The sequence below is a fragment of the Hyperolius riggenbachi genome, chromosome 10 (assembly GCF_040937935.1).
Source record: "Hyperolius riggenbachi isolate aHypRig1 chromosome 10, aHypRig1.pri, whole genome shotgun sequence".
NCBI lineage: Eukaryota > Metazoa > Chordata > Amphibia > Anura > Hyperoliidae > Hyperolius > Hyperolius riggenbachi.
This window is the reverse complement of record NC_090655.1, coordinates 236,010,080-236,032,742: the sequence shown is the minus strand read 5'-3', so window position 1 is coordinate 236,032,742 and position 22,663 is coordinate 236,010,080. Positions and strand designations below refer to the sequence as shown.

Genomic DNA, 22,663 nt, shown 5'->3' with positions numbered 1-22,663 from the left:
GATAAGTGAGAAGTGAATGTTGACAAACGGCCTTCATTGTAAAATCTAGTCAGATGGTCTGTGATCACCAGATGTTTGTAAACATGAGGAACTGACAATAAGACTGAATGGAAGGATTATGTGATCCGACCAAAGGAGAATCCTCTGAAGGCCAACTCCCCGAGACTCACCTGTACTCATTGTTCAGCCCAAGAATCTCACCTGCTGTTTTCCAGTCCAAATACCTCTCCTGATCTCTTTCTCTCACCCAAGTAGAGTACTTCATCTGTTCTGCTTCAGCTCACTTTTCTGACCTTCTCCAGACCATACCCCACACGTCTGCCTCCAGCACACATTCCTTACTTGCTATCCATTGCCAGCCAAGGTTCCTCATCTGCTCACCTTCTCCAGTCCATGTTCTACACCTTCTCCAACCCCTGTGTATCACCCGATTCCCTTCTTAAGGTTATTTACCGAACCCTTACTCCTGTAGTCCATGTTTCTCACCTATTCTTCTCCAGCCAACTTACATCTCTTCTCCAGCTCATGCTCTTCCTCTCCTTTCCTTCTTCCACCCATGTTTCTTACCTGGTCTCTTTTCAAGACCTATTTCTTATTAAGTCTGAACCCACATTCCCACAGCTACTCTCCTGTAGCAGCTAATATTTGATCTTCTCAAGTCCATGTTCTTCATCTGCTCACCTGCAATCTGAGCTTCGTACATACCTTTTTATTTTAAACTATGTTTTCCTTTGGGAGTGTGATTCTCCTGTCGTTGGGGCAAGAAAATATCTGGAACCACTGCCTCAACAGTAGTCTATAATTACAGTCAAAAGACCATATTTATTGCAGCTGCACAGCCAATCAGAGTGACTTCAAATTGAGAGGAAGGAGGAGTGATTAGGCATCTGAAGGTCACGGAGGAAGAGATCTATGAATTGGTGCAGCAGTTACGGTATGTATTTTCCTCGAATATTTTGCAAGAGCTGCAACCTTTACTATAAAGCTCTTTTATTCACAGTTGATTTAAAACAACAGTTCATGATATGAAATCACAGTAAAGGGCTCTCTCTGCCTCTAAGATCTCTGAAAGAAGACAGTTTATACTGGAAGGGGCAAAATAAGGGCAAGCAATGACTCGGTGCTGTAGACATTCCCAGCTCTTTATTATAGGAAGTCAACAATGCAAAACGTCATTATCTCCTGACAATATCTTCATATGTCCAAACAAAACTTATGTATGTAGATAAACAGACAGAGTGGAAAAAAGACAAATGCAGCTCAGGACTCACACACAAAATTTAATAAACAGAATTGAATCCTTTGCATGGGTCCCCCATTTAGTACATATATAGTATAGTAAACCTAGAAAGGTTAGTATAGTTAAGTGTAGAAAACCCACCATCCGGGGTTAAGCGGTGGCCTGGGTGTAGAAGGTCCCTCCAGTATTCTCCATGACGAACCAAGCAACCAATATGGTGATAGCATGAAGAGGTGTGATGTCACTTCCTGTGATAGTCACCATGTAGTGGACGCAACAAAAATGTGACATGATGATACACCTATAAGGCTAGAACTGGATGCCTGCTTTAACTTACAAATTGGCAAAGAATTTAGGAGGTCTAAGATTAAATTACTTTTTACATAGCAATAGTAATGCTTGGAAAACTGGGTTACTCTCTCAGACTGACTCATATATGCAAGATAAGAAATGCACGAGGCATGTTACAGTATAGTCCCTCTCAGATTACAGGTATTTCTAAAACCTTTTATTCTTAACTCTAACTAAAGTAAGCTGTGTAACCCTGCACATATATTACAGTTGGGCAATGAAGCCCATTGCACTCCTATTTCATTGAAATGATGTGAGATTTAGCTCAGGTGCAAGCTGGGACATTATGACTAAGCATCATTAGTTATGTAATCAGTTACCACATCTAAGATGCTTTACACAGTGCTAGATTTGTTCAGCTTAGTGGTGAGAAGAATCAAAAAACAACAACCAAAACCAAAGGAACTATTTTGAGCAAAAAAATGATCTGCGAGAAAAAAAGTATTTACCAATTCCAACAGCTGTCAGCAGTGATGCCTTATAATAAGGAATGAATGAGCCTATCCCTGCAAAGCACCATGCCTACTGGTGGAATGTTTATTCTGTATAACCAAAGAACAACACTGCTGTGCATTGATAGTAAACAACTAAGCAGTGTTAAGATACTCTCATTAGCCAGTAATCTGACTAATACCTAACCATCTCTCCTTAGCTGGAGAGATAATTAAAGGAACAGGTACCTTGCCTGACAGATCTAAAGACAACAGTCACCTTGAAGAACTGTATTTCCGCCAGGCATTCCTGCATTCATGTACACTCACAAGCTAGTGAAGAGATGCAAATACTTCTTTCAGCTTTGTACAAATGTCTAAACTAATGACTCAAGCAGAAATGAGACTTCTGGGAAGTCTTATACAATGTTGTAGACTGCTGTACTGTTTACTACAAAGTCATAGCAGCAGAATTACAGCAAAGTTCTAGCAGCTGCAGTAGAAACAGAATTCCATTGTAAAATATATGCTGCATTCATTTCTGTATTGAAGTGAAGTTACTCTTTAAGATAACGAGTGTTTTCTCCAAGTAAAACATCTTCAGGGCATTGGGGTGCAGAGGAAGCGGATGTAGACCAGGCTAACATGGCTGCAGGGGAACCCAAAACATCCTGAATTAGATACATTCCTGGATGCAATTTTTATATCTTCCCATGTGTTTCTCACTATTATTGCTGGCTGTGTACTGATGAAGAACAAGCATTGATTTGCCTGTACATTATTTCCAACACTCTCATCACAGAAAAGTGTCCACCTCAGTCTGAGATCAGCGGAGAGTAAACAGATCTGCTTCCACAAAGAAACCATTACTGTAGCCTGGATGTGAAAAGGGAAGACTGCAGCTGTGGGTTTTCTGGTGTTTTAGGAGTGTTCCTCTCTCACCAAAACGTTTCCCACATTCTGAACATGAAAAGGGGCGCTCCCCTGTGTGGCTTCTATGGTGTTTCACAAGATCCCCCTTCTGAATGAAGCCTTTCCCACACTCTGGACAGGAAAACGGACGCTCACCAGTATGGCTTCTTTGGTGCCGAAGTAGGCTTCCTTTGTCACCAAACCGCTTCCCACACTCTGAACATGAAAAGGGGCGTTCGCCTGTGTGAGTTCTCTGGTGCTTCAAAAGGTGTCCTTTCCGCATGAACCGTCTCCCACACTCTGAACAGGAAAATGGCCGCTCACCGGTGTGAGTTTGCCGGTGTCGGAGAAGATTGCCTTTCTCAGTGAAGCACTTTCCACACTCCAAACAAAGAAAAGGACGAGCACCGGTGTGGCTTTTCCGGTGCTTATTCAGGCCTGCTTTATGAAGAAAACACTTCCCACACTCTGAACATGAAAAGGGCCGCTCACTGGTAGGAATTCTCTGGTGTCTGTTGATGTCCTTTTTGAGAGTGAAACTTCCTTCGCCCTCTACACATGAGACACGTTGCTCCCCTGTGTGGCTTCTCTGGTGTTTAAAAAGGCGTTCCAAAGAAATAAACAATTTATCACACTCTGAACATGGAAATGGAGGCTCACTTGAGAGACGATCCTCAGCAATAAATGATGTAGATGCTAAGCATTTATCCAATTCAGATCCCAAAACAATCTTATCATGTCTCTGTCCATCTCTGTCTGTAATAGAGGAAGACTCATTCCCACCAGAGAGAACCATTCCTCTATCTGTACTGTAAGCTCTGTGATGGGTGTCTCTAACAATGGGGTTTTCTTCTGGGGTACATTGTGTGACACCATTATCTTCTGCAGCATCATCCGGATGTGGCATAAGATGCTCTTCTAAGATGTTCCCGACATTTTGTCTCCCTGCTAGAGCAAAAAATGACAATGTGACACACATTACTGTGTCATGTGGTTATGTAAGCCTTGTAGGCCTGTGTTACTAAGCTCAATCACATCACTGGCAAAGCTAAACCAGAAATGGCACAATGGAGAATGTTGGATATGGATGAAATTCGTATGGCACAGTATGAAGAAGGACCTACATTCACTTCAGATGCTGAGTTATACTGAGTAATAGAGATGGACCTTTCATATGGTGTACAGTATCTCCTCCTCATTTGTTGGTACTATGATGTTATACCGAGGAATGGAGATGGGCCTTTCATATGGTGTACAGTATCTCCTCCTCATTTGTTGGTACTATGATGTTATACTGAGGGATGGAGATGGGCCTTTCATATGGTGTACAGTATCTCCTCCTCATTTGTTGGTGCTATGATGTTATACCGAGGAATGGAGATGGGCCTTTCATATGGTGTACAGTATCTCCTCCTCATTTGTTGGTACTATGATGTTATACTGAGGGATGGAGATGGGCCTTTTTATATGGTGTACAGTATCTCCTCCTCCTTTGTTAGCACTATGATGTTATACTGAGGAATGGAGATGGGCCTTTCATATGGTGTACAGTATCTCCTCCTCATTTGTTGGTACTATGATGTTATACTGATGATTGCAAATGGGCCTTTCATATGGTGTGCAGTATTTCCTCCTTGTTGGTTGGTACTATGATGTTATACTGAGGAATGGAGATAGACCTTTAATAGGGTAAACAGTATCTCCTCATTTATGGGTACTATGATGTTATACTGATGAATTAAGATTGGATTTTTATATGATGTACAGTATTTCCTCTTCATTTTTTGGAACTCTGATTTCATGCTGGGGAATAGAGATAGGCATTTCATATGTGGTGTAGCATCTCCTCCTCATTTGTTAGCATTATGATATTATACTGAGGAATGGGGATGGGTCTTTCATATGGTGTACAGTATCTCCTCCTCATTTGTTGGTGCTATGATGTTATACTGAGGAATGGAGATGGGTCTTTCATATGGTGTACAGTATCTCCTTCTCATTTGTTGGTGCTATGATGTTATACTGAGGAATGGAGATGGGTCTTTCATATGGTGTACAGTATCTCCGCCTCATTTGTTGGTACTATGATGTTATACTGAGGAATGGGGATGGGCCTTTCATGTGGTGTACAGTATCTCCTCCTCATTTGTTGGTACTATGATGTTATACTGAGGAATGGAGATGGGCCTTTCATATGATGTACAGTATCTCCCCCTCATTTGTTGGTACTATGATGTTATGCTGAGGAATGGAGATGGGCCTTTCATATGGTGTACAGTATCTCCTCCTCATTTGTTGGTACTATGATGTTATACTGAGGAATGGAGATGGGCCTTTCATATGATGTACAGTATCTCCCCCTCATTTGTTGGTACTATGATGTTATGCTGAGGAATGGAGATGGGCCTTTCATATGGTGTACAGTATCTCCTCCTCATTTGTTGGCACTATGATGTTATACTGAGGAAAGGAGATGGGTCTTTCATATGATGTACAGTAGAGGTACTCACACTTTTTCAGCCTGTGAGCTACTTTAAAAATTAGCAAGTCAACATGATCTACGTATGTACAATTTTTGAAGCACAAATGTATATACACAATGGAAAATGTAGTGTGGTCAGGATCTACCAAGAAGTCCTTTGCGATCTACCAGTAGATCGTAATGTACTCAATGTGCACCCTTAGTGTACAGTATCGCCTCCTCATTTGTTGGTACTATGATGTTATACTGAGGAATGGAGATGGGCCTTTCATATGGTGTACAGTATCTCCTCCTCATTTGTTGGTACTATGATGTTATGCTGAGGAATGGAGATGGGCCTTTCATATGGTGTACAGTATCCCCTCCTCATTTGTTGGTACTATGATGTTATACTGAGGAATGGAGATGGGCCTTTCATATGGTGTACAGTATCGCCTCCTCATTTGTTGGTACTATGATGTTATACTGAGGAATGGAGATGGGCCTTTCATATGGTGTACAGTATCTCCTCCTCGTGTGTTGGTGCTATGATGTTATACTGAGGAATGGAGATGGGCCTTTCATATGGTGTACAGTATCCCCCCCTCATTTGTTAGTACTATGATGTTATACTGAGGAATGGAGATGGGCCTTTCATATGGTGTACAGTATCCCCTCATTTGTTGGTACTATGATGTTATACTGAGGAATGGAGATGGGCCTTTCATATGGTGTACAGTATCTCCTCCTCGTGTGTTGGTGCTATGATGTTATACTGAGGAATGGAGATGGGCCTTTCATATGGTGTACGGTATCTCCTCCTCATTTGTTGGTACTATGATGTTATACTGAGGAATGGAGATGGGCCTTTCATATGGTGTACAGTATCCCCCCCTCATTTGTTAGTACTATGATGTTATACTGAGGAATGGAGATGGGCCTTTCATATGGTGTACAGTATCCCCTCATTTGTTGGTACTATGATGTTATACTGAGGAATGGAGATGGACCTTTCATATGGTATACAGTATCTCCTCCTCATTTGTTGGTACTATGATGTTATGCTGAGGAATGGAGATGGGCCTTTCATATGGTGTACAGTATCTCCTCCTCATTTGTTGGTACTATGATGTTATACTGAGGAATGGAGATGTACCTTTCATATGGTGTACAGTATCTCTTCCTCATTTGTTGGTACTATGATGTTATACTGAGGAATGGAGATGGGCCTTTCATATGGTGTACAGTATCTCCTCCTCATTTGTTGGTGCTATGATGTTATACTGAGGAATGGAGATGGGCCTTTCATATGGTGTACAGTATCTCCTCCTCATTTGTTGGTGCTATGATGTTATACTGAGGAATGGAGATGGGCCTTTCATATGGTGTACAGTATCTCTTCCTCATTTGTTGGTACTATGATGTTATACTGAGGAATGGAGATGGACCTTTCATATGATGTACAGTATCTCCCCCTCATTTGTTAGTACTATGATGTTATAACCATTGCGGCTTAACAATGACAAACGTTGTTTCGGGCATAGCCCTTTTTCAAATTGCAACAGCCATATATGGCTGTTGCAATTTGAAAAAGGGCTATGCCCGAAACAACGTTTGTCATTGTTAAGCCACAATGGTGATGCAATAAAAGAGCTTTTCCTGATGCTTGGAGTGGTGCCGACCTCTTTACTACTTGAATGCTTTGAGCACCTCAGTGGACGCAGAGGTGAAGGTCGAGGCACACTCATCTTCTTTCTGGTGTGGAGCTCCTCCTGACTACAGAGTGTATAATACTATGATGTTATACTGAGGAATGGAGATGGGCCTTTCATATGGTGTACAGTATCCCCTCATTTGTTGGTGCTATGATGTTATACTGAGGAATGGAGATGGGCCTTTCATATGGTGTACAGTATCCCCTCATTTGTTGGTACTATGATGTTATACTGAGGAATGGAGATGGGCCTTTGATATGGTGTACAGTATCTCCTCCCCATTTGTTGGCACTATGATGTTATACTGAGGAATGGAGATGGGCCTTTCATATGGTGTACAGTATCTCCTCCCCATTTGTTGGTGCTATGATGTTATACTGAGGAATGGAGATGGGCCTTTGATATGGTGTACAGTATGTCCTTATTTGTTGGTATTAGAATGTTATACTGAGATTACTTACCAGTCCTGAAATCCAGAAAACATTCCTCTTGCTTAATAGTCTCCAATACTTCTTCCACATCCATAGACTGCTGATCACCCCTCACATATACCGTCTCTGTCTCCTCTTTAACCACAGCTTTCATTGTTATGTGTTGTTCCTGCTTAAACCAGAAAATAACACATTATGGTTTTAAAATGTGAACAAAAATTATGCTAAACTATCAAAAAACAACATAGTTTGATGTCACAGAGTTGTAGCTCCTTAGTTTCCACCTACCTGATAATAGTGGGGGAAGGTGTGATCTTCCCGTGGACAATTCCGGGAATAAAGAGGACCTGTACATCTCTCTGTTGGGTTTCTGTTAGTGAATCCATCTGTAGAAAACACACACTGACTGAATTTTTTGGGCCTCCCGCAGGAAACGTCTCTAGTCCCTTTAACACCTATTTTATTTGAATGTATATAGGATATTGCTAATTTCAATTAATGTCATAATTCACTGAACATCCATTAAAAAGTGTTATACTGAAGTTTATCCTAATTATCTATATTAACTACTGCATAAGTGTAAAAGCATGCACAAATTACCTCACTGTCTATTCATAATTCATGATAGCTTATCAGCTGTCTTCTATGTCAAGGACTGAAGGTCTAACGTAAAAGCTGCCTGAAGTAGATGCTCACTAATAATACATACAGTAGCTTACATTATGTACTGTAAAGATAGCATAGACCTTCCTTGTTGAGCTGCACTAGCCCAAATGTGCAGGTCCCCCTCAGTTATAGTTATACATGCCAGTAATAGATGGGGGTGTGTCTTGAGGGGGCACACAGTCTTCCACTCACAATGCACCATGCTATTTTTTTGTTGATTTGGGTGCTCCTTGGACACTCCTTGGTCTAGTTGGTTACCCAGTGATAAAGAGACCAGGGGTATGGCGTTATCACACTAATAACAAAGCAAACAAATAATCAACCCTGCCTCCAGCTTATGAGTACAGGGGTCTCCCTAACACCCCTTATTCATTCACCATAAGTATAAATTCTGGTCAAAGAACCATATCAACCTACAGTACAGCAGTGGACAGAATGGATTGTGGGAAATGGGGTGGGAAGGTGTTGTTCGAAATCTGGATGACACAGCATGCTGGAAACTAGAGTTGAGAAGGACCCCCACATTAGTGTAGCTCACGTTGATACCACATACTATTTTTCTTTTTTTCAATATCCTCGAAGCAACCTGTTACTCAGTGGTAACTCAACAGCAAGGTGCATGGGCTTCACCAGATAGGAAGTTGTGCCAACAGTCACCACACTGGCTCGCAATACTACTCTATCCTTTACCAGAACGAAAAGTCTCCTCTTACCCACTAAAGTGAGGGATGACTGCTTCTCCACCGTCACATCCTTATATCCTTCTGTATACAGCTTCTTCCTTATCACATCTTCATGGTTTACCATTCCCTTTACAGTAGGATTACAATCAGTCACTCTTCCACCCTAAATGTATAGTCAATATATAATAACAGTAACAAGGCAGGCAATGTACACAGCATAACATAAACAGCTTTGGTTGCCCATGGAGCTTCTACCTGATGATGCGGTGGGATCTGACCTTCTGCCACAATGTTCTGCTCCTGATCCTTCTGTCCTTCCAGACACTCTCCCTCCTCATCCTGTAATGCAGAGAATTCAGCACCATGACACACAACACAGAGAAGGGGGTTCTTTGCCATTAAATTAAGCAGGAAAATATTTAGGATATTGCCAGTAAGCAGCAACAAAACAAATTAATAAAAACACACGATGATTTCTCAGAATTCTCAACGCTGCTCACCTCTCCAACCAGCAGCTCAACGATCCTGTGGGTGGTTTTCACAATCTTCTGCTTGGTGTGTCTCTTGGGTATCAGGGAATGAGATGGAGGCACCGTGATGGTCACATGACTTCCAAATGTCACTTTAGGAAAACTCTATAGAAAAAAGTGTAAAAGTTATAAGGATAATATCATGTGACCTCTCAGAATCCTCCTCACTTCTCTGGTCAGGTGGGTGTTTTATTAATACAGATAAAAATGATGCCATGTGACCTCCAAGAATCCCCCTCACCTCTCCAGTCAGCAGGTAGATGATCTCAAGGGTTAGATCTATTATCCTCTCTGTCATGTGATTCCAGTCCTCCTCCATCCTCATTGGTCATGTGATCTCTATAAGCTTAAAAAACATTAATTTATATCAGGTATGTCAAACCAGTCCTATGAGGGCCAAGATCCTAACACATTTTTGATATGGCTCAAATGAATTGATGGGTCTGAATCAGGAAAGGTGTGGTCCATCAGGTAGAACACATTCCTTTCTTTCTCAGTCCATCCTAAACACTGGCATGGATCTGGCCCTCCAGGCCTGGAGTTCGACACATGTGCTTTATAGATATAGGTATCAGAAAGTGCAACCTAAGGCCCGGTTCACACTTGCGGTGGCCCTCCGGAATCGCCGTGCCGGAGCCGCACAGCGTGCAGAACGGACGGAACGGACGCACGGCATAGCAATTAAAGCCTATGCGTCCGTTCACATGGGTCCGTTCTGCAGAACCGGAGCCGGACCGGATCCGGGCCGGATCCGGACTCCGGCCTCCGTTCCAACATGCGCTATTTTTTCATCCGGCCCCTCCGGCAGCCGTATCCGGGGCGGAGCCGGACTGCACCATCCGGCCAATACAAACAAATGGGAACCGGAGGCCGCACAACACACTGGCTGAGAAATCCGGATGTTCTACCCCACTTCCTATGCGGATTGTTGCGGCGATATTGGCTGGGGACACATGGGCAAGCATTTTGGAGTGGAGCAGCACGAGCTGGAGGTGTTGGCAGGATGTTGGCAGCATGTCGGAGGTGGAAGTGAGTGCTAAACAGCAGAGGGCCTGATTCCACAGGTCCCCCTTCTGCTGACCTCCCAGACCCCAACATTTTTTTTTTTTTACGTTACTTTGCCAAACGGATCCGGATCGCATCCTGATTACCACCTGATGCAACCTGACCGGATCCGGATCGGGATCAGAACCGTACGGTTCCGATCCGGATCCGGTCCGGATCCGGTCAGGTCATCCGGTCCGTTTGGCAAACAACCGCTAATGTGAACCGGGCCTAAGCAATGACTAAGCAAAGAGGCACTTAAGCTATTTTGCCAACAGGCAGAACATGCCTGGCTACGGGTCTTCTTCTTGCCTGCGTACGAGAACCCGAAGGAGGAGACGCGTGGCCAAGCCTGCCGGAGATAATGATACTAGCTGGCGATGGGGGACAGGAAGATCCGTGAGTGACTGCAAGGGCACGGGACCTGCAAGGGCTGCAGGGGGCTGGTAGAAGACCCAGGTGAGTAAAACTGATTTTTTCTCCCTAGCTTAAGTATCCCTTTTTTAAGCTATTATTATCAGAAAATGCAACCTAGCCTTATTCTCATACAGAACCCTCCTCTGGCGGGCAACTAATAACCCCCCCCCCCCCCCCCCCCCGTAGGTAACTAAACACCCCTTGATGGGCAACTAATAACTCTCCTTGGAGGAAACTAATAATCCCCCAGAGGGAACTAATACCCCCTTCCCTCAGAAGGAACTAATAACCCCACTTCCCCCCGAAGGAAGAAATAATGGTTTAAAGGGGTTCTGTAGCCCTATATAAAAACAAATAGTGTCACTTACCTGGGGCTTCTAACAGCCCCCTGCAGATATCCTTTTCCCCGCCGTCACTGAAGAATCCTCCTAGATGGATGTCACTGCTGCTGCGCAATCGTCCTCGCTCCCGTCTACAAGAGCTTACTGCGCAGGCACAGTACAAAGTTTCTTCGTAGTGCGCCTGTGCAGTAAGCTCCCGGAGATGCGAGCAGGAGCGAGGCCGTGCAGCCGCAGTGACATTCGTCTAGTTAGACGAATAATTAGACGGTGACCCGCAGCAGAGAACATAGGCTTCTAGAGTGACGGTGCGGGACAGGATATCTGCAGGGGTATGTTAGAAGCCCCAGGTAAGTGACGCTTTTTGTTTTCATATAGGGCTACAAAATCCCTTTAATCGCAGGACACCGGTGGTTGTAAATAATTACAGGCGAGATGCTTGAAAAAAGCCAGGCATGTGCAGTTATACACAGTCCGTACAGCGCACATGCAAAAAGTAATGGGTTGCTATTTCTTTCATCACAGTGCCTCCACCCCAGTGTAATAAAAGGAGGAGGTCCCAGGTCTTTCTGATGGGTCTGGCCTCATATCCAGCATCATTCCCAGATCATACCTCTATCACCCTCCTCTATGGGTAGCAGCAGCCGGCTGCAGGGGAGGGAAATGGGGCAAGGGGTTATGTTATCCTACGAATATAAATATAGTCAGTTATTACCTCCTCTGCTGCCAGTCCCAGCAATGGCTCTTCTCTACTTCCTCCCAACACCACCAACAGCTTCCTGTCTGGGCCAAACATTCCCCCTGTCCGAGCGCCTTAGCTGTTCTATCCATGATTGGTGATATTACCATTTAGTGGTGAATAGTGGAACTGCATGCTTCATAGAGCTATATTAATTTGTGGCATGCACTGAGGACCAACCAGTCCAAATCAGTCTGTATGCAAATTAAATTAGTGTGGCTCTGTGTAATAAAAAGAACTGACACATCATCGCATTCCAGTGGTTCTGGAGGTGCTTTTGGCTTTCAGGGACAAGAAATGGACATATTTTTTTTTAAATTCAGCAGTGATGCACTGTGGGACACCTCAGGAGCTCACTCCAGCCTGAATAATTAAAAATTCCTAATATTTTATGAACGCAAGTTTCTGTTTAGTATTAAGTTAAGGGCTCTTTTACAGGAACGGCTGACAGCGGCGCCAGGACAAGACCCCCCCCCCCCCCTCCCCATTCTCCCCCAAGTTGTGCCTGCCCCAGCAGAGGTAGCAAATGTGCAGAAATTGAGCAGAATCACAAGATTTTAGTTAAAATCGTGATCGCGGAGCCGAGCGCGATCGCAGGCTTGCGGCGCTCCATGTGCAGAGTGTGAACTAGCCCTGAGCGCTTTCCTAATAATAAATCGCTCAGCGCTTGTGATAGCGGTGGCGATTTATGATATGAACAAAGCCTGACTGAGTGCAGGTTAGTGATGGGTCGTTCGCGAACGAGCCGGCTCTAAGAGCCGGCTCTTTGCTGCAAACGACAAGAGCCGGCTCTCAGTTTTGAAAGAGCCGATGCCTCAGCCGCCCCACACAGCTCTGGTTTGCTGTGTAATAAAGGGCGCTGAGGCATGCTGGGAGATGTAGTCCTCCTCGTGCAGCTTGTAAGGGCTGGTGCACACCAAAACCCGCTAGCAGATCTGCAAAATGCTAGCAGATTTTGAAACGCTTTTTCTTCTTTTTCTGTAGCGTTTCAGCTAGCGTTTTGCGGTTTTGTCTAGCGGTTTTGGTGTAGTAGATTTCCTGTATTGTTACAGTAAAGCTGTTACTGAACAGCTACTGTAACAAAAACCGCCTGGCAAACCGCTCTGAAGTGCCGTTTTTCAGAGCGGTTTGCGTTTTTCCTATACTTAACATTGAGGCAGAAACGCATCCGCAATCCAAAAAATGCCTCACCCAGGCATTTTTCGTTTCTGCAAAACGCCTCCCGCTCTGGTGTGCACCACCCCATTGAGATACATTGACCAAGCAGATCCGCAGCCGCAAGCGGATCTGAAAACTCCCAAAAAGCCGCTCGGTGTGCACCAGCCCTAAGAGTGTATGGGGCAGAGCAGAGCAGTAGCAGGAGGGATTGCCCGAGCGAGAAAAGCAGTCTGGAGTTGTCATGGGGGCGGGGCTTTTACGCCGATTCTTAGTGGCGTCTAGTGATATTTAATAAAGAGCCGATTGAGAGCCGTAAGAGCCGGCTCTTTAATGGGAGCCGATTCAGAAGAGCCGATTCTCCAAGAAGAGCCGGAATTCCCATCACTAGTGCAGGTGATTCCACAAACAGAGACTGCAGTTAGCCAATTCACCAGAAGATGGCGACCGCACACCTCCCGAATAGAACGCACGGGCAGGAAGTAATGAATCCACATAGCCAAGAAGTGGAGTGCACGTGTTGGAAGAGGTAATTGTATGATTTACTGTACTATCAAATAGCAGATTTATCCCCATTGGGCATTGTGCAGGATGTAGGATGGGTGTGAGATTGAGCAGGATGTTCAGGTGTTCCTGTATGTGTTTTAGCGTTATAAATAAAGCTGGTAACCCTTATAAATAAGCAGTAACCCTTGTTGTATAGCACTATTCTCCTAAAGGAGTCACAGTGCTTATGACCTGCAGCCACTATGGGCATACACAGAAGCCACCCTGGAGCATCAGGGAGTCAGTTACCCCCTGCCTCCTTACTGACCAGGTGCTGCTGCAGCCAGGATATGAGGCCCAGTCCCCTGTGTCAGAGGAGGTGTTTTTATCCAGTGTATTATATGGCCACAGATTGGGGCTTTTACCCACCGAGGGAGGGTAAAAGGGGGCGGTGGGGACAGAGTGAGTCATGAAAGATGGCTGTGACTATATAGGTGTGATGTAAAGGATGTGGCTAATAGATTAAATATACACAGGTTCAGTAGCCACTTGTGCCCCCAGTATTAGGTAGAAGCGTTGATCAGTATTAGGTAACAAGAGGTCCAGTAATAGGCAACCAGAGAGCCCCCCTCCCCCCAGTATTAGGTAGCCAGAGCCGCCTCCCCCCCCCCAGTATCAGCAATCAGAGGACCCCCCCCCCCCCCCAGTAGTAGGCAGAGAGGTCCCTCACAGTAATCGGTAATCATGGGTCCCCCTCCACCCAGGATTCATCAGCAGCATTGACTAGATCTCAATGAAAGTATGGCTACTTTTATTTGTTTTATTTTTCTTGTGTGCTGTTAAATTAAGTTTGGTGTCTGGCTGGAGTACATTTGAAATCGGCGCCGGTAGACTTGGGCGCAGGATACAGCGGTATATGGCTGATCCTGCTTCTGCACAAGTCCGGGCCGATTTAATTACTATTCCCCCTCCAGGCCGACATGGATAGCGGGGGAATGAAATAATTCGGCTTCCAGCGATTGCTGGAGGCCAAATTATTATGTTTTTAAGCAACCTCGGCTCCGTCTTCTGACGGAGCCGACGTTACTCACTGAGCGCTGCAATAGGAATGATTCCTATTGTAGTCTATGGAAGCGCCGGCTGCGCCCAAATCTAGCAGCGCTGAAAAGCAGTGCTCCGTCTGGCTGGTCTTTTGGATAGAGTAATTAGCATACCGAGGATAGAGTAATTAGCATACCGAGGATAGAGTAATTAGCATACCGAGGATAGAGTAATTAGCATACCGAGGATAGAGTAACTAGCATACCGAGGATAGAGTAACTAACATACTGAGGATAGAGTAACTAGCATACTGTGGATAGAGTAACTAACATACCAAGGATAGAGTAACTAGCATACCGAGGATAGAGTAAATAACATACTGAGGATAGCGTAACTAGCATACTGAGGATAGAGTAACTAGCATACCGAGGATAGAGTAACCAGCATACTGAGGATAGATTTACTAGCATACCGAGGATAGAGTAACTAGCATACCGAGGATAGAGTAACTGACATACCGAGGATAGAGTAACTAGCATACCAAGGATAGAGTAACTAACATACCGAGGATAGAGTAACTAACATACCGAGGATAGAGTAAATAGCATACCGAGGATAGAGTAAATAGCATACCGAGGATAGAGTAACTAGCATACCGAGGATAGAGTAACTAACATACCGAGGATAGAGTAACTAGCATACTGAGGATAGAGTAACTAACATACAGAGGATAGAGTAACTGATATACCGAGGATAGAGTAACTGATATACCGAGGATAGAGTAACTAGCATACCGAGGATAGAGTAACTAGCATACCGAGGATAGAGTAACTAGCATACCGAGGATAGAGTAACTAGCATACCGAGGATAGAGTAACTAGCATACCGAGGATAGAGTAACTAGCATACCGAGGATAGCATAACTAGTATACCGAGGATAGAGTAACATACCGAGGATAGAGTAACTAACATACCGAGGATAGCATAACTAGTATACCGAGGATAGAGTAACATACCGAGGATAGAGTAACTAACATACCAAGGATAGAGTAACTAGCATACCGAGGATAGAGTATCTAGCATACCGAGGATAGAGTAACTAGCATACCGAGGATAGAGTAACTACTAGCATACCGAGGATAGAGTAACTAGCATACAGAGGATAGCGTAACTAACATACCGAGGATAGAGTAACTAGCATACCGAGGATAGAGTAACTACTAGCATACCGAGGATAAAGTAACTAGCATACAGAGGATAGCGTAACTAACATACCGAGGATAGAGTAACTAGCATACCGAGGATAGAGTAACTACTAGCATACTGAGGATAGAGTAACTAGCATACCGAGGATAGAGTAACCAGCATACCGAGGATAGAGTAACTAGCATACAGAGGATAGAGTAACTAGCATACCGAGGATAGAGTAACTAGCATACCGAGGATAGAGTAACTAGCATACCGAGGATACAGTAACTACTAGCATACCGAGGATAGAGTAACTAGCATACCGAGGATAGAGTAACCAGCATACCGAGGATAGAGTAACTAGCATACAGAGGATAGAGTAACTAGCATACCGAGGATAGAGTAACTAGCATACCGAGGATAGAGTAACTAGCATACCGAGGATAGCATAACTAGTATACCGAGGATAGAGTAACATACCGAGGATAGAGTAACTAGCATACCGAGGATAGAGTAACTAACATACCGAGGATAGCATAACTAGTATACCGAGGATAGAGTAACATACCGAGGATAGAGTAACTAGCATACCGAGGATAGAGTAACTAGCATACCGAGGATAGAGTAACTAGCATACCGAGGATAGAGTAACTAGCATACCGAGGATAGAGTAACTAGCATACCGAGGATAGAGTAACTGACATACCAAGGATAGAGTAACTAGCATACCGAGGATAGAGTAACTAACATACCGAGGATAGCGTAACTAGCATACCGAGGATAGAGTAACTAACATACCGAGGATAGCATAACTAGTATACCGAGGATAGAGTAACATACCGAGGATAGAGTAACTAGCATACCGAGGATAGAGTAACTAGCATACCGAGGATAGAGTATCTAGCATACCGAGGATAGAGTAACATACCGAGGATAGAGTAACTAGCATACCGAGGATAGAGTAACTAGCATACCGAGGATAGAGTAACTAGCATACCGAGGATAGAGTAACTAGCATACCGAGGATAGAGTAACTAGCATACCGAGGATAGAGTAACTAGCATACCGAGGATAGAGTAACTAGCATACCGAGGATAGAGTAACTAACATACCGAGGATAGAGATTCATAGAAAAGCAGATGGTTGGCACTACAGTAAAATGGCATGCACACATCAGCTGCGGCAACAGGCAGTTTGCACAGGAGGACTACACATATACCTCTTCTTTAAACCTCTTCAGCGTGCTCAAGCAACAACATCAAATGGCAAGCAGACAAAGATAGCAGGAAAGCTGGCACTGCTGCAAGTGTTCAATTTATTGTAGCAAAGATGAGGTGCAAACGTGCAGCATCTTGCAAAAAGTATAGCATGAAAAAACACATACCCTGGTGAGAAGAGGCGTGGAGGATGGTGGGTGCTGGGCACAGGATGCCTGACGGCCGTTTCGCGCTAAACAGCGCTTCTACGGAGGCTGCAACACTGTTGGGCAATGGCTGCTGGTTAAATACTATTCAGAGCCAGCGTCTAGCGTCACTTCCGGTGGCAGCGCCGCCCCTACTTCCGCGTCACGTGTGCGTACGCATTGACGCGTTGCGTCAACGTACGTCACATGCGTACGAAAATCCGCGTGGCGCCTACAACGTACGCATGCCAATTAGATACATGCGTACTGCATAATTATGCATGCGACGCACGCGTCAATAAGGTCGCATAGGGTGAGTGGAAACACTCACCCCAGCGGCCAAACGTGATCAGGGCCCGACCCGGCCAGGCTCACACCTTGGGTGAGGAGGGGAAAAGTAGGAAAAAAGGGGAGGAAGGGAAGGTGGAGTGGGGGGTAGGGGATACAAAAGATCAGGGGATCCTGAATAGAAAAGGTGTCATAGAACCTTAAGTGTCAGTGTGGCCAAATCGTGCTCCGTCTGGGTGGAAAGTCCTAAGTACAAAGCACACAGTGCTATAATAGCTAAATATAGTGCTGCTATAGGAAATAGGAGGGGATGGAAGGTAGGGGGGCAAAAATGAAGGGAAGTAAAATAGCCCATATCCCGTGGTGAGATATCACCAACTGGGATAGACTAAACATGAAAGGTGAAAGAGGGAAGGTAGGAGAGTGGTTAATATATGCTCCCACCATCTTCCAAAATAATGACAGTACAAAGGATGACAGATTGCATACAAAGCATAAAGCATCAAGGCAAACAGAACACATAATAGCATGTCAATTGCAGGGGGGTCCAGGGAACAAGGGGACAGGAGGAGGGAGAAACAACGGACACACACAGAAAGGGAAGGGAGGTTCAAGGATCAAGGAAGCAAGATAAATCTGTATGGTCGTTAAGACCTAAGGGTCCCATAGCTCCTGACTGTAGGATTAGCATAGCTTCCTCCCTTTTCAAATGCTTCTCCCTATCTCCGCCTCTAGACGGGGGTGGGACATGAATGATTCCTGCGAATTTCAATTTGTTGGGGTCATTCCCATGACTTTCTCGCATGTGTTGGATTATTCTTGGAGAACCCTTTCCAGATTTCAAGGAATTGTAGTGTTCCCTGAACCGTTCATTAATTGATCTCGTCGTCTCTCCTATATAGAACCTCCCACAGGGGCACCATATTGTGTAGACCACAAATCGCGTTTGACATGTAAAAAACGACCGCACATTTCGTCGAAGTGGGCCAATATGGAATTGGCAACCCACTCTTATCTGGCTACACGATTTGCAATGCCCACACCTATGGTTACCCCAAGGGCCGCCTTCTCGTAGCCAATCACTCCCACTTGCCGTTTTAAACTCGCTCCTGCTCACCAACGAGCCTATTGTGGGTGACCTCCTGAAAGAGAATAATGGTCCCTCCGTCACCAGGGGTTTCAAGATAGGATCCCTGGTCAGAATGTCCCAATTCCTTCTAATTACCCTCTTCACATGGTCTGCCATATTGGTGTAGCCAAAGGAAAAGGGAATCTTCCATTGCATGCTAGAGTTCGTTGTTTTCCTTCTCAAGAGGTCTGACCTCTTGATGTGATTACTTTTGTTGAAAGCCTCTTGTATATCCTGTTCCCTATATCCTCTGGCCAAAAGCCTCACTCCCAGTTCCTCAGACTGCTTGCGGAAATCCGCATCGTTGACGTTGTTGCGGCGCAACCTGAGGAACTGGGAGTAGGGCAAAGTGCGAGTAACATGGGTGGGGTGAAAGCTCGACTTATGTAGTAGGGCATTACTGGCTGTGGGTTTACGGTATCCCTGAGATATCAAGCTATTTTTATGGACTATCAACTCCAGGTCAAGGAATGCGATCCTCTCTGAATGAATGTCAGCCGTAAAGGTCATATTTACAACATTACAGTTAATGTAAGATAAAAAATTAAAAAAGGAGTCACGAGTCCCGGACCAAAATACCAAGATGTCGTCCACATACCTGGACCACATCCTGAGGCTCGCCCTGTATGGATTGTCCTCTGAATGTATAAAAAGTTCTTCCCACCATGCTAGGAATATATTGGCATATGCACAGGAGACAGCTGTCCCCATTGCGGTGCCTGCCACCTGCCAATACCATCTCCTATCAAATAAAAAAGCATTGTGGGTTAACACAAACAGAAGGCAATCACAGATAAAGTCTTTACAAACCGTAGTTTTATCAGTTTTGTCTAAAAAGTGCCTGACGGCTATGATGCCCAAGGTATGGGGTATACGGCTGTAAAGACTTTCAACGTCAATGGTGGCCAAGAAATCGCCAGTATGCCATTTTAGACCCTCAAGGCCCCTAAGCACATCCATGGTGTCCCAGAGGTGAGAAGGTATTTCCTCCAATAGCGGCCTCAGGACGTGGTCCAGATACCTGGACAACCTCTCCGTGGCCGACCCCATGCCAGAAACAATGGGGTGGCCCGGGGGATTGGTCCGGGACTTGTGAACCTTGGGTATATGATACCAAATGGGCTTAGTTGGGTGGGAGGGGATAAGGCCACTTGCCAGAGAGGGGGGCAGAGCACCTACTTCTACTCCTTTCCTTAGGAGGGATCTTAATTGGTCTAAAAAGTGGTTAGTGGGATCTCTAGATAATGGCCTATAGGTGGTTGTATCCTGCAACTGCCTCAAAGCCTCTTCCTGGTATTGCTTCGTGGACATGACAACGATTATTCCGCCTTTATCGGCTCTTTTAATCTGTAAGTCTGGTCTGGATCGTAGCCACCTCAGAGCTTGTTTCTCTTTTGTTGTTACGTTGTCTGCCACTTTTGGGTATATTTCTGCCTTCAGCTCGCGTTCAACTACTTTTTGAAATATATCCAGGCTGGATCCTGGTTGCACCGGAAATGGCGCCACTGACCTACAAGGTCTAAACTTAGAAGGTTGGGCCTCATTTCGGTTGGCTCCAATCGTCGTGCTGTCCTCTAATTCGCATAACAGCTCAAGGTTCCTGAGGTCTTGTTCATCCCAAGCGAACTGAGGGCTAAAACCCAGGGGGCCCACTTGTGAGTTGCCCCAACCCATATTTGTCGGCTTAGTGTCCGTTTGGTCCTGTTTGGCAAAATGTAGCTGTATGTTCAGGCGTCTGACGTTTGCACCTCATCTTTGCTACAATAAATTGAACACTTGCAGCAGTGCCAGCTTTCCTGCTATCTTTGTCTGCTTGCCATACCGAGGATAGAGTAACTAACATACCGAGGATAGAGTAACTAACATACCGAGGATAGCATAACTAGTATACTGAGGATAGAGTAACTAACATACCGAGGATAGAGTAACTAGCATACAGAGGATAGATTAACTAGCATACCGAGGATAGAGTAAATAGCATATGGTCCCAAGTCCTGCTATAGGCCCCTGTGTTTCGGGGTGCCCCTATCCTCTCTGTCCTGTGCTCCCCTAGTCAGTCTAGTAGAGTGAATGCGTAGCAGTGCAAGCTCTCACCTTCTCCACTGAGCTCCAGTGTTGTGTCTTTCCACTACAACTTACCTTTCGCTCTAGTGCCTGGCATCATGCACTACAGCGAGAGGTGAGCTGTAGCAGATAGACGCACTCTGCTGAATCATGGTGGATATTTTTTTAGTTATGGTTGAACTTGATGGACAGATGTCTTTTTTCAACCAAACGATGTAAACACCAAGGAAGGTTTATTGGGGAGGTGTACCAACACCACCAGGGAAGCTATATGGGGTAGGGAGGGGGGGGGGGGCACTAAACATCACCAGGAAAGCTATAAAGGGGATGGATGGGGAGGCACTAGGCACCAGGGAAGATATATGGGGGATAGATGGGAAGGCACTAGGTGCCCGAGAACAGTATAGAGGGGCGTGGCTAAAGGTGTGGCAGGGCTAAACTAAAGGTGGCCATACAACTATAGATTTGGCGGCTGATCGATCATCTGATTCGAAAATTATTGCTGCCACAAGCATGCCCGATCGACAATTCAACCAGTTTTTGCCTACAACTGTGAGTATAGTGCACAGATAGCTATAAACCAACTTATTATGTTTTCCTGTGATACTCTGCATGGCCCTACCACCCACAAGTGACAGCAGTTGGGAGTGCTGGGGGAGGGGGATGCTTTATCGGTAGTTTCTTCACTGTACAACTGTAGATCAGTGGTTCTCAACCTTTTCAGCACATGTACCCCTTTGTGGGTCATCAAGCAAATGTACCCGCTACCGAAGAAAGGGCGCCGCAGTGAAAAAGTGGGCGTGTCCATGGCATAATATGGGTGGAGCCAAGTACTAGCGAAATACAGGTAGTCCCTGGTTAACTAATGAGATTGGGACTTTAGGTCCGTGTTTAACCTGAATCCGTTCTCTTTTGTCCCCCTCTGTGTCACCTCATTTTATGCCTCTTTTGTTCCCCTATGTCCCCGTCTCATGTTTGTTCTCCCTGTGTCTCTTTTGTCCCCCTGTGTCACCTCTGTTCCCCGTGCCTCTTTTGTCCCTCTGTGTCACCTCTGTACCCCTGTGCCTAGGTAGCCAGGTACAGATGGTGCCCCAGTGTAGGTTAACTAGCTACAGGTGTCCCAGTATAGGTAGCAAGCTATAGGTGCCAAGTATCCAGGTACAGGTGCCGGCAGAATAGGTAATGAGCTAAAGGTTCTCTTGTATAGGAAGGTAGGTACAAGTGGTGCCCCAGTGTAGGTTAGCCAGATACAGGTGCCAGCAGGATAGGTAACAAGCTAATAGGTGCCCCAGTATAGGTAGGCAGGGACAGGTGGTGCCACAGTATAGGTTGGCCAGGGACAGGTGCCAGCAGGATAGGTAGCGAGCTATGGGTCCCCCAGTATAGGTTTCAAGGTACAGGAGTAGGTATCAGCTTACATAACCACATTCCAGCGGTGACTCCTCTTGCCGAGCTCTCTTCCTCTAGCCACGCTCTCTTCCTCTCGCCGCCGCTGTGTCCTATTGCCATGGTGACTTCCGGCAGTACCTCTGACATCATGAGAGGCACTTGCCAGGTAACCATGAAGAAAGGACGCGAGGCAGCGAGAGGAGGAGAGAGCGGGAGAGAAGTCTGCCCTGGAACGGGTTATGTAAGTTACGGCGCTCCTTGCCGGGGACGCTGCCTGCCACTTTATCTCTCCTGGGTGGGCGAGATCTGCCATTTTATCTGCGACCCCTGAGGGACCCCCTGACAGGTGCTGATGTGCCCCCAGGGGTCTGCGGATCCCACGTTGAGAAACACTTTCCTAGATTATCCTCCCCTTATTATCTATCAAAAGGCAGCAGCATCCAGTATAAATCACATAACCACATCATTGAGAATGGATGAGGACCAGAGTCACATGACTGAGAGGATAGTGAACCTCACTCTGGAGATCATCTATCTGCTGACTGGAGAGGTGAGGAGGATTC

At 45.3% G+C, this 22,663-nt stretch overlaps 2 protein-coding genes across 9 annotated transcripts in view; one reads left to right on the top strand and one right to left on the bottom strand.

The window, feature by feature from the left end:
• The window catches only part of LOC137534896 (zinc finger protein 3-like), a 200,486-nt gene that overhangs the window by 170,072 nt on the left and 7,751 nt on the right, over nt 1–22,663 (top strand). The window contains exon 1 of one of the 3 annotated variants that reach the window (XM_068256586.1): nt 11,425–11,569. The exons of 1 other annotated variant lie outside the window; for it this stretch is intronic. The gene's annotated coding sequence lies outside the window, so the exon portion shown is untranslated. Of the gene's footprint in view, nt 1–11,424; nt 11,570–13,585; nt 13,643–22,663 lie in introns of those variants that run through there. One more of the 3 variants, XM_068256587.1, reaches the window with a different exon arrangement.
• Nucleotides 1,261–11,979, bottom strand: LOC137534899 (oocyte zinc finger protein XlCOF22-like). Of its 6 annotated transcripts, none has more exons than XM_068256594.1 (8): nt 11,935–11,979; nt 9,662–9,766; nt 9,391–9,525; nt 9,146–9,229; nt 8,921–9,053; nt 7,830–7,927; nt 7,572–7,713; nt 1,261–3,882 (listed from the first exon to the last, which is right to left on the bottom strand). In XM_068256594.1, exons 2-8 carry the CDS (start codon nt 9,743–9,745, stop codon nt 2,849–2,851), a joined length of 1,710 nt encoding a protein of 569 aa, XP_068112695.1. In that variant the 5' UTR covers nt 9,746–9,766; nt 11,935–11,979; the 3' UTR covers nt 1,261–2,848. The 6 variants fall into 6 exon arrangements, with proteins under 6 accessions (XP_068112695.1, XP_068112699.1, XP_068112698.1 ...); XM_068256598.1 differs by having other exon boundaries at nt 1,261–3,879; XM_068256597.1 differs by having other exon boundaries at nt 7,572–7,710.